This window comes from Ctenocephalides felis, unplaced genomic scaffold (genome assembly GCF_003426905.1).
Source record: "Ctenocephalides felis isolate EL2017-DRISC unplaced genomic scaffold, ASM342690v1 CF-g0.4_SCAFFOLD_03570, whole genome shotgun sequence".
NCBI lineage: Eukaryota > Metazoa > Arthropoda > Insecta > Siphonaptera > Pulicidae > Ctenocephalides > Ctenocephalides felis.
In genome coordinates, this window is record NW_020539724.1 from 19683172 (window position 1) to 19696732 (window position 13561).

At 27.5% G+C, this 13561-nt stretch overlaps 1 protein-coding gene across 1 annotated transcript in view; it reads left to right on the forward strand.

The window, feature by feature from the left end:
* The window catches only part of LOC113383541 (sortilin-related receptor-like), a 39522-nt gene extending 26038 nt beyond the window's left edge, over nt 1–13484 (forward strand). The window contains exons 2-9 of the mRNA XM_026621800.1: nt 4020–4295; nt 10234–10395; nt 10793–10908; nt 11573–11741; nt 11845–12071; nt 12436–12742; nt 12860–13234; nt 13338–13484. Coding sequence (XP_026477585.1) covers nt 4020–4295; nt 10234–10395; nt 10793–10908; nt 11573–11741; nt 11845–12071; nt 12436–12742; nt 12860–13234; nt 13338–13484 — 1779 coding nt within the window. The remainder of the gene's footprint in view (nt 1–4019; nt 4296–10233; nt 10396–10792; nt 10909–11572; nt 11742–11844; nt 12072–12435; nt 12743–12859; nt 13235–13337) is intronic.
* Nucleotides 13485–13561: the final 77 nt, after the last annotated feature.

The following is a 13561-nucleotide window of genomic DNA, read 5'->3' on the forward strand; positions in this document are numbered from 1 at the left end:
TTCTATAAAACATATTAAATTATATATGTAATTATATATAAATAATCATATTCACATAATTATAAATATTAAAAAATATGGCAAATATAAAAACAATTTTTGACTTTAAAATAATTACAAAAATAATAAACCGTATTTTGAAAGTGATAAAACTGCCAATATTACATTATTACCAAATCTTAAGAATATGCTTTATTTATTATTTTATGAAATAAATGTAATATATGTATATAAGATAAGATGAACAAAATAGGAAAGAATATGGCTATTATATTGTGAGGCCAAAAAATATGCCACGTCAATATAAAGGTCTAATTCTAAATTAGTATTGGTTATATAAGGTTGCCATAAAGTTGCTTAATAGATTTAAAAAAAATTATATAAATTGTATAAATTTGTATGAATTGAATGTTGGCAAATGTATTTTTATTTAACAATCAATAACCTCTGCTCAATAATGCTCAACATCAATAAAAATATCTTAAACTTTATAAAAAATTTGTTCTAAAATCCATATGTTTCGGCTAGAGTCATGATTATCTCTTTGTGGAAGAATGCTATGGCAGAATGTGTTCATAAAAAAGTTTTAAAAATTACAAAATAAGTAGTTAAACGTACTTACAATTTGTTCTAATATGTTTTAAAAATAAACTTCTAGACAATACATGTTTTTTGTTAACATTTTGCCTCAATTCAGCTCAACATATTTAATTCTAATGTCGAATTGTGTGTGAAATTAATTTTAATGTGGAATTGTGTGATTTTATTGATGCACTTGATTTAACGTTATTATTTAATTTTTTTTATTACTTTATTTAAATGTAGTTGTGCCTTGTTTTTATATCGTTATGAAACTGCCAAAGCTAATGTCGATATTATTATACCGTTTTATCGCCATATCTATTTCGAGATAAATATGGTGTGACTATTTTTTTATTGTTTGCATATAGAGAATGATTCACCTGAACTTCTATGACATTGTACATCTAAATATATCAACATGTATCTCATATACATACATCATTTTATACCGCTAATAAAGTATAATAATATTTTAATTACACTACACGGGTATGTTATTTTTAGAGTTTGTTTTTTATATAGTCTCGTTAGAGTCTTGTTTTTGTTTTGTGGAATGTTTATCATAAAAAATACATTTTAAAAATGTCATTCGGAATATATTTTTATGAGCCTAAATAGTCCAAATTTTAGTAGAGCATTGAAGGAAACGAAACATTTTTACCGGAATTTTCATTTTCATTCCTTAACCACATACTAACATAGAGCTGAATGATGTTACATTGAAAATATCAATACATCTGCAATATGAGATATTAGAACTTAAATTAAAAATAGAGTCAAATCGATAATTCGCCATTAGACGAATTTTATATAGGTATATTTTTATTTTAATAAATTATTATTAGCATGGAACCCTAAGCTGTTGTTTTTTTTAATATCGCGAATAATTTTTAATTATTGCTCTTTATTGACTACTCGTCTCTCATTTATTCATCACTAATTCTTCATTTTATATCAAAATTATGCTTAATATTTTGTGACTGCATATTTTACATAACTATGCTTCATTTAACTTTTTCTGAATTTTTCTGTGAGCTTATCTTCATTATTAGCTGATTTTGCTCATCATTCAAGCAGTATTAAAAATTGTCGAAAATGTTAATAAAAAGTTGAAAAACTAACCCTACGATTGAACAGATATTGTCAAAAAATAGGTAACACATTTATATTATAAACTACAGTAATAAATATGTTATAAATAAATATATGTTGATAAACAATAATTAGAAATTGAACCGGCAACTTGTCTTATCAGTGGACCTTAGTTCTGGTTTAAGTTTTTTTTCCTTAATCTAATTTCTGGCTGGAAGCCAGAAGTTTTCCTAATGATCAATAATAAAGTTTTCCAAGAGCATACTTTTCATGGTCGACAGCGGGCTGATAATGAAAATAATTTAAAAATGATAGATACATAATTTTATTACCTAAATTAGTTTATGATTTTATTAATTGAATAAAAGTAATAGATTACACTTTGCAATTAATCTAATTCAAGTAATCAGGAGCCATTGGCATTGCTAGCAATAATAAACCTTTATCTTGTATTCGAAAGTCTGTAATAACTTTGTCAGTTGGTTTGAGATAAGATAACATAAAAACACAACAGAGTAATAATTGTATTTGCCAAAATTGCTTGTTTTGATTTTTGAGATACTTCGTGGCTCTGTGAAAAGTGCTTTGGCCTTGCACAAGGATCTAGGTTTGATACCCACCTCAGACAGCTCGATGCAAAGCTCTTCCTCTAAATGGTATTAATATCATTAGAAGGAGGAAAACTTTAAAGAATTTCTAAATTAGTTAGTTGAAAATTCTGTTGGCAATATTTGGAATTCAGCAAAGTACCTATCAATATATTTTTTTCAATGATATTTGTATATAATTACTTATATTTTTCCAAACAAACATGGTTTAGATTGATCTCAAAAGGTGATACACAAATCCAGAAACAACTCAATAAAAGCAAAATTCTTTGTTTAAATATTAAAAGTGAAAACTTATTCATAATGGTGCAGATGCCATTAGAAAAGATTTTTTTTCAAACCTTATGAACAATCTAAAAAATTATAAAATCATAAAACTGTTTTGTTATATTAATTTTTTCTCTATAATTTTATGCCTTTAGTATTACATTATTAACTTAATTTATATTATGTGTGCATATTATCTGTTTTTCATGAGTATATCAGAGGGTCAATGGCATTGCTTTTGTACATAATAGTCGACAAATAAACTAAAAATGTTTGTAAAGTCGACTTTATCTGTTATACTCCGATAACAGTAAATTATTCGAAATCAGCGAAAGCTAACTAATTTGCATTAACATTATACAAAAATTTGAAATATTATATTCAAAATCGGAAGGTCTGTCCCATTGTTCAGTGATAAAAACCCTGGCTTGGCAACTTTAAGTTTATAGGTTCAATTCCGCTTTGGACAACATGATATCAAGCAGTAGTAGTAACCGTTGACGCTTTCTTATGAAAATAGCTTTTCGGGGCTTTGCTGTTAAAAATATGACCAAAAATATAAATAAATATTACAATCAAAATGGAACCTTGGTTCAGAATAGGAATCTTGGTTCTGCAAATACAAGTTTATAGGTTCAATTAGGTTTCAGACAACTTGATATCAAGCAGTAGTAATATCCGTTGACACTTTCAAATGAAATTAGCTTTTTGGAGCTTTGCTGTTAAAAATATGACCAGAAATATAAGTAAATAAATATCACAATCAAAATGGAACCTTGGTTCAGAATAAGAATCTTGGTTTTGCAACTTAGGCTTTAGACAACTTGATATCAAGCAGTAGTAATATCCGTTGACACTTTCAAATTAAATGAGCTCTTTGGGACTTTGCTGTTAAAAATATGACCAGAAATATAAATAAATAAATATCACAATTAGAATGGAACCTTGGTTCAGAATAAGAGCCTTGGTTTTGCAAATACAAGTTTATAGGTTCAATTAGGCTTCAGACAACTTGATATTAAGCAGTAGTAATATCTGTTAACACTTTCACATGAAAATAGCTTTTTAGGACTTTGCTGTTAAAAATATGACTAGAAATATAAATAAATTATCACAATCAGAAAGGAAAAATATTGATTTGGTTACCTTTTATTGGCGCCTGAAATTATTAATTAATAAATAATAACTATTATGGGTTAAGGATTTTTATGACGCTTCTAGGATTTCATATAATTAATGTGCTGAATTACATTTGCTTATTATTTAAAAAATAACTGTAGATATATAAATAATATAGGATCTTTTTTAAAATACAGTGTAGACATTGGTATGATAATACAATTGCAGTAATTATTGCAAACGCTGTTTATATAAAGATAAATAGAGCTGACATTTTACCAATTCGTATGGTGAAATACTATAAATATTTACTTACTTGTACTAATTTTATTAATCTTTATCTTTTTTCAGATCAATGCCCTGAACGATTCGCACCAGCAAATGATGGTCCACTGGGTCGGCGAGTCGAGTGATGTGATAATTTGCTTGTCTCGGGATTCAACGGCGTCCAAAATTCAAGAGAAACTTGGTGGCAACCAGTCAAAATTGGTACCTCCTTCCTCGTCGGTTTATATTTCTTATGACTATGGCGACACTTTCGTCAATAAAACTTCAATGTTTGCTTTGGTCAACGGATCGATTGCTTCGATGGACAAATATTACACACATCCTAAGTTCAATGCATATGTGAGTAAAAACAAAATTATAATAGTAATAAAAACTAACAGTAATAATGATATACTAAAATTCTACAATATGACAAAAATTCCTGGACAAATTCGATGATATCAAATTTTTGGATACTTTTGGACAAATACTTTTGGACTTGTAGATAACTTATTGGATTTTTTGTGGAAAATTATTAACTTCAAACGTTAATTACAATATAATAATTATTCATGTTTTATACTTTGTTCATTTATATACAGATTATAACAAAATTTGTGTAAGTTGCAGGCTTTTTAGAATTTTGTGGTTAATGCATAAAAATCACATGGATGAGTAATGTGAACTTACATTTCAAGCATAACTTATGTTTATTTATTTGAGTTTTTGGAATATATTTGGTAACATTTTTAAAAATATTCTGTTAAACCTTTGCTGATATATTAATAATTCCACCTTTCAAAGAATAATTACAACAATACAACAATATTATAAGAATAATATTATATTATTCACTATATTATTTTTCTTCAATACAAGTATCATTATATTATTACACTTTGATATGGATTACATCAGAATTTTTGTTTATGAACAAAATTATATAAAAGTAGCATCAACAAAGTATTTTTGGAATTTGCAGAAAATAGCGTTTTTTTTTTAAAAAAAATATTAACTCACATTGTAGAGTAGGTAAGAAGACGAAAAATTGAGTTACTTCATATTAAACACTTTTAAATGTTGATGATGGAAATTTTGTAGGAATTAAAAACTTTCATTATAAGAGTAACTTGTGCAAGCTCAATTTTTTTTAATATTATTTAGAGTGCCTAAAATTTTAAGCTACCACGATTTTGTAAAAAATCTAATTATTCAAGCAACCATTTTTGAACAAGAAACGTAATACGTCTCCTGAATTTAAAACCTGAATTTTATGCAGAAGCTTTATAATACAATATTTTAAAATTTGTCACTAACATAAGATAAGATAAACTTTCATAATTGATTTATTATTCATTACTTGTTACTAATAGTAAACAATATTAATATTTTTATTTTTATATTTCTTTTACTGCACTTACTTAGTATATAAGTTAAACCCTGTTATCATTATTTATTGTGTTTCGATTTGCAAATTTATTATTGGATTTACGAGCTACAAAGTCGTAATATTTGCCTTATCTAATCTTTTTATATATGCGATTATTTTTATCAATATGCATAACAAATTTGGTTTAATTGTAGACGATTCGAGACATAATGTGTGCTTTTTTTAATAGAATTTAAAACTTTTTATTTTAGATCAGTTTGAGATAAAGCTTTGTCTGAAAACTTGAGTAGCTTCAAAAGCATAATGAAAATATTTAAATAGGGTTTTTTGCTTTTTTATTTGTTCCATGAAATAATACTAGATAAACTATAGAAAATACTTTATTATTCAAAACGATTTCTTAAGAAATCGTTTTTAGCATTATAAATCTATAGATATTGTGCTATTATTGTTTTCTACTAAAAAGGGTGTGTATTTTCTTTTACTTTTTTAAATCTATGAATCATATAGAAATTGCCGAGCCATTTGTTATAAAAAATAAGATAACCATTGGAACAATAAATATTTGTAGTCTTATAATAAAAATTATATACAGCAATTACACCTACAGAATGAAATTTAAGCACGTCATATTGTTCCTTCAGAAAGCATATGCTTTTTTTTAAATGTATCAATTTTTTTAAATTTTTATTTATAATTATGGAATACGAATTATTCATGGCTTAGTGGTTAAAACTATGAGCTTCTATTCAGAAGTTTCAGATTCGACACTTAATTCGGCAGCCTTATGTCAAGTAGTAGAGACATTGGTTTTTACTTGATAATATAGGCTGCAATATGTTTCTAAAAATTTCCTTCCCACTGCATTGCTGCATCCAATGAAATTAAGAAGTATTAAAATTGCTAATTATAAATTTAGTTTTTAAGGTGTTTTTTAGAGTATAAGCTCAAGACTTCTTTGGTCATATTTTGTTTCATGATATATAAATGTTTTTATCTTATTAATAATTAAAAGCATATTAGTTGGAAATTGAATATTTTTTTAAATCTTATGTGTTATAAATTGTAATTTATATCACATTTCTTTGACTCATAAATCCAGTGGTTTCCAAACTTTTTTGCGCCCCCTGCTCTAATAAAAAAATGTTGGGACTTCCTTAATTTTTTCAGCAATTTAATTCTATACATACTCAACTGATATCATCAGACTACAAATTAATATGCAATACTACGTTACAATATGCATAAAAACTATTTTTTTTTATTTCTCAATATCATTTAAAAAATTTGGGGCCCACAGGTTGGGAACCTCTGCATTAATTTTTTAGTAGTCAAATGTCTCTTGTTCATATTTGCTTATATTTGTTCCCATTATCTTACCATATGATTCAAACATCAGTTAATTCTTTCTCTTAATGGCTTTGCCTTATCGTGCAGATATAATTTGTTTATTTGGATTATTATATATAGGATACAAAGTCCTTCTGCCTTCTTAGAATGATATTGATAAATTCAATAGGCGTTGTGTTTGTTTTTTATGGAGATAAATCTGTGCATAAACTATTGGGTATTTATCAGTTTAGCAATAAATAGTTTAGTAATAATATAACATTAGATAAGAATATTTTGGGAACGAATTTTTCTTGGAATTAACTATGTGAAATTTGCCAATGTAATATTACATATTAGATAATTTATATTTAGTTTATGAATAGTATTGAAAATAAATTACTATTGGAGGTAACTAAGAATAAGTGCAACTCATCAGAACAATATACTAATTTAAAAAATTGTAATTAATATTTAGTTTATGAAATAAGTATTGGAAGAGTATTTTTTCGGATTTGGCTATATTCTGTGATGTTATGGTTTTTAGGTAATTCTTTGATGTTGATTCCGAAAAAATCGCAGAACTTTGCTAACAGCTATAGTTTTTGATATAAATACCAATGTGCTAGGTTTACCCCAAGTTACAATAAAAAATAACGCATATTTTATATGATGCTTTCAAAGGTTCTTTTATATAATTTTCATGTCTAAAAAAGGCCTGATTGATTTCGTCGTAAGGGTGCGTCCATTAATCACATGATCGAGTTTTTAAGAATTTTTTGACCCTCTCCAATCCCCTTGGCGATACATGGTGATTTTCAAACTTACCCCCGTCTCCCACCGAACATTACGTGTATTTTTAGTTACGAGATAAAATCGTATTTTTTTTGAAAATATTGGGATTTAGAAAAAATCAGGTAAAAAATAAATAAACAAAAGTGGATGTCTCCAACAATTGTCAGGCATCATGTGGAAGAAAGTCTTATCATCCTTGATATGGCTTTTCCCAAGTCCTGATATCTTGGTGCATTCTTTTTCCTGCTATTTGACAACATCTCCAAGTCTTTCCAAAAACCGTTCTAAATGAGAGTACTGGCAATGAATTCAAATCCATTACATCAAATACATCAGTTTTTTATCTCTGGTCTCGAAATCCATGACAACATGGTAGGCAGAAGATGCTGATGGTTCTAGGTTGTTCACCATTAGCATGGATAGGGGTCGTGGTCGTAAGTAGACCCCATTACCTTTGGGGTATCGTATTTTATGACCATATGTTTCTATTGCCTAAATTTATTCCATTGATATTTACCACACAGAAGTAACAGTCGTCGATTTCATTATAATGAAATCTTTAATTCTGATTCTTTTTATATAGCCTCTTGATAATGTAAAGTTAATTATTATTAATTAATATATACAAATTGTTTATAGTCCAGTCATTTAAGCTGAATTTAGGTAAGAATCTCGGAATTCGAGATACCCAGCTGTAAGTCTGTAAATACTTGTATTTTGCGCCCTAAAAGTTGTCTCAAAATCTATATAGAAGGGTTTACGCAACATATGTAGGATTTGAGACAACTTTTAGGGTGCAAAATACAAGTATTTACAGACTTACAGCTGGGTATCTCAAATTCCGAGATGAACTTACTATAATGACTATTATTAATAATATTAGAACTGTTACACAAATGTAAAATAAAAATAACTTTTATATTTTAAACCTGTAACATTAGAATAGATAACAATAATTATATTTTTGTCACGTATGACAAATGTAACAAACACTCTGTAACGACTTTGGCGTCGGAATTCATTTAGGTTTAATTTACTTAATACAAAATATTCAAGTAAAAATGTAGGTTTATGTGAAATGTACAGTTATACATGTGCATTGTTTGTTCTAACAATTCAGAGTACGTTAGTTACTTTATAAAAACATTAAATATTATGTATGAAAAAATTATTAAGCTATAGATATTTTGTTCGACATTACATATATTTATTACTAGAATCATTATTGCATCATAGCACATTTCCTTATTTATTTCAAAACATTATTATTAAAATTTAATATTCTTTTTAATGAGTTAAACGTATATTTATTAAATTATAATAGTTTTAGATCTACGCATATCTACTACTAGTTCTATGTAATTGATGGTTTGTCATTTTGTTTTTCCCTCACTTTTAGAAATATAATTGTTTAAATTATACTGACAGATTTTTTAAGATACACAATGCAGATGCGTTTTACAATCTGAATTTATGGTTTTTTAATAACTAATATGTGGATCTTTATATACAGTTAATCAATAGTTGGATAGACTTGGTTCTTAATATAAATATTTGCAGAAATGTTTCATCTTGAGAAAAAATTCAGAAAGATCTAAATGTTACAGATTGCAATGAAAAATATAAATGTGAAAATTATAATGAAATAAATATATTATTTTATACTAACAAGCTAAATAACAAGACGTTAAAAAATAAAAAATTATGTGTTTATTCTTGGAATTAATACAATGGTTTGCAACTTTCCAGTAGAACCCCTGTTCTTTTACAAAAAATTGTTGCGTTTTTTTAATTTTTTTCACAATCTAATTTCACAAATACTTAATTGATATTATTCTTCCTATTATTATTCTATTTTAGTCATTTATCAGACTGCTAATTAATACACAATATTAAATATACCTAAAAATAATTATTTTTTTCATATCACTTCAATATTTCTGCTTTATTTTCAAAAATAGTATTTTGGAATCAGCTTACCCCCTTTGCAAGAGCATTTTCTCCACAGATTGGAAATCACCGTATTAATATATCTATATGAAAAATTAAATAGGATTTTGAAATTTTTTGAAAAGTATTATTTTATGCTTGAATCATTGAAAAGTAAATTATAAGGTAATATATTAATTCAATTTTTCGACGATCAACAATGTATTTTATTTATTTGAGTTTATGAAATACTGTAAACTCATAAATTTATATCCTTACTTTCAATTTTTAAATATGTGCCAAAATTAGCAGCTTATTATTGCAGAAAAGCACATTAAGAGTTTAAAAGTAATTTTTAAAAATCTATATTCTAAATTTGATAAATAATTTGTAATGTGAAATGTCTTATTTGTGATATGTTTTATGATATAGTTGAGACATTTTACTTAGAGTATATGTAAATAACGGTCATACACTGCTCATATGTTAATTTGCGAAAAAATGACGACTGTTTACAATATCGATTTATATTTACATTATAGGGATATGTGTTATATGTATATACAAACACTCACATACACAGACATATATATTAAAATATTTTACATTCCGTTCATCAAATTAAACAAAGTTAATATAGAAATAATTCTTTATACGATTCGACACTTGATGTGTTTCGAAATTTTCAAAACTTTTTCGAAATTTGCCAATCTGGAGCATCCTTTTGTCGTATATTATAATCTAGCTTGCTATAATCCTACCTAGATTTGTCAAACCCAGATCTTGATTTAAACTTACTTGTTTAATAATATATTATTCTAAAATGTTAGTTTGATATTAATTTATTTTTTTTAGTTCGTTTTCCGTGATCTCTACTACAAGGTGTTGTTTGTGACGAGGGACATGGCTGGAACTTTCATCAGGCGGGACATCCCATTTACACCTTCCGATTTGTATTTCCATCCCGAAGACCCGGAAACATTTTTGGTGCACGACGAAGTTGATGAACAGAAAACGGTAAGATTTTATAGATACAATTATAATAGATATAAATGATAAAATTCGATACAATATTTATACAAATGCACTATGTTTTGATAAACGTTTTTCGAAACCAATCAAGATCTTCTTTGCTGTTTGTTTGTCTGTAAAATTGATAATCAATTGCTTATATTACCTGCAGTAAGATTTTATAAAAATGTTTTGAATTTTGTGTATTTTAATCCAGCTTACTGAAAAATATTTATTTTTACAATTTTTATCGAATAAAATCATTAACAAAATTTAATGATATGACTTATAATTAGTTAATGATAATAGGGTACGTTACATATTGTACAGCATTAATAAAAATGTATTTTAAATATTTATCATTAGAATGAGAATATTTATTAAAATGTTTTTTATATTTTAGTTGTACATAACGAGAAATTTTGGAGAAACATTTACACCCCTACAGAAGTATGTGAAGTCATTTGCATGGTCTTCAGGTTCTTCATCTGATGCATCAAATTATTCAGGTGGATCCAGGTAATAAGTTTATAAGTTTTTATATTTTTGTTTCTAGAACGTAGCATTTTCTCAACATTTTTCTGTTTTTTTTTTTTTCAGTAATATTTTATATAGAATGTATCATTTTTTCAAACAATTTGCTATGTTTCTCTCAACTATATTTTAACATTTTATTGCAGTAAATATAAATTTCAGAAACTTATTGGCACAAAAATATAAATAATATTTTTATGTTTTAAGATTTTTTATAAATCAAATAATATCAACTTTGTCAACAGCATAAGTCTCTTAATTTTGTTGCTTTCTTATGTGTCAAAATTTTATTTTGGATATTGTTTCGTTATCATAATTATATTGTAAATATTTGAATACAAAAACGAGTATCTTTCAAATACTTCACATACCATTTTATGATGTTAATTCTGAACCATTTATGAAATATTTTAATCACATTGCTGAAACTATACTTTACTGCTAAATTTAGTATTTACATATTTATTTTTCTATATGGAAAAAGGTTAGACCTACTAATATAGTGCTTACTCTTAAAGTTCTTAGCAGTATAACTATTCTAAAATATACGGTCACTAAACAATTAACTCAAATATTCAAAAACTTAAATTTTTTACGATAACACAAAGAAGTAAGCATACATTTTCAGTGTTCATTTTTATAATTTCAGAATGACTTCTCCTTTGCCTTTGCTATTATATATTGAAAGAGCAGAACCAACGGACACAAGTACTGTTCTTACTGTGACCGCATTATCCCAGACAAATGTGTTGATTGGCAATGTCCAAGATTTCTTAGTTAGAGGAGACTTTATGTTCGCCACCAGGAAAAACAACAAGGTACAATATTTAATAAAACTATCATTTCAAACCAATGTTTGGAACTTAAACATAATACTATTTTTTTCCAGAACAATCTAGAACTACTGATTTCATATCGAAGAGCCCCTTTGTAGTAGCTCATTTTTCATCAGAATTGAGCTTTCTAGCCATCCATGTGGCTGATGTGACAGATAGAAGACTGATGGTAGTGGGTGTTCATGGTGACACTGTAGCTCATCTCTATGTTTCTGAGAGCAATGAAGATTTCTCTAGAATTAATTTTGTTTTAAGCTTAGAAGGCATTTTGTGTCATGTTCCAAATAGTACGTGGACTGACACCTGGCTGAGGTAAGATAATTAAACAAATATACAAATTTCTTTATAAGAACAACATATTATAGTATAAAGTTTGTTTTTTTACAAAAAATATTAGTCTATATGTGTATGTATATTGCTATAACACATGTCATAGGTGGATATGAAGAATTTTTTTTACAAAAAATATTATTCTATATGTGTATGTATATAGATATACACAATTCATTGATATGAAGACATTAAAGTCTTGCTAAAATTTTTCTTGTTGTCCATTTAGGATACATATAAAAAACTTTAATATTGATCAATCATATACTGTTTTTTACAATTAAGATATATGTATTATATCATCATTAATAAGTAATATAATTTTAATTTATGTCTTATTTTCCAGTGATATTGCAGAAGAATCATTTGCTGACTTATACCGTGTTGAGGGTCTTCTTGGAGTCTATATTGCGTCCCGCGTTCTTTCTACTTCTACATTCAATAACAATGCCACCAGTAGAGGCAGAACTCAACCAGTTATATCACCAGAACATTTATCCAGTGTGATAACCTTCGATCATGGTGCCACTTGGCGACCGATTTCTCCACCGCGACGAGATGACGATGGACATCCAATCAAATGCGACACCAACCTGGGATGCTCATTGCATTTGACTCAGAAATTCAGTCAGTTGTATCCTGTTACTAGATCGGTAATAAAGAAATCAAATTACAATATATATGTATGATTTATTTCAAGGGTTTTCTGTAGATTACTTTTTTTTATAGAGTGCACTAACTTGCTTCTATTTTTATTTTATCTATTGCAGGTTACAATACTCAGTTCCAAGTCCGCACCCGGCATCATTCTCGCCGCTGGTGTTATCGGACGCTCTTTAAAAGGTCATCCTGGTGTATTTTTAAGTCGAGATGGCGGCCTTACATGGAAGCAAATTCTAAAAGACTATTATTTCTTCAATTTCGGTGACCACGGTGGCGTTTTAGTCGCCGTGAAGTATTTTAAGACGAGAGGCGAAACGAAACGTCTTTTATATTCTACTGATGAAGGTGATACTTGGAAGAGTGTCGATTTCCATTCAAAGGATTTGAGAATTTACGGTTTGATGACGGAACCAGGGGAGAATACTACTGTTTTCACTATGTTTGGTTCAAGCCCTGGTCTACATCAATGGCAAATTATAAAGGTAATAAAATTTTAGAAAAAAATACCTTGATCATATTTAATAATATAAAACGTTTATTAAGAAATTGACATTACATATTTCAATATTATCTCTTTCTTCTTAGGTTGATTTGGCAGCCGCTTTCGACCGTATGTGCACGCCGGAAGATTACAAATTTTGGGCCCAGGAGGCCTTTCTGGTGTTTCAGAAATGGCATGTTCTATGGGATCCAAATCAACGATACTTATCAACGGAGGATTCCAAGGGCTAATTGCTATAATGGCAAAGATTACTCTAGACCAGTTAATAAAGAAGTTTGCGAATGCGGAGCTCACGATTTTGAATGTT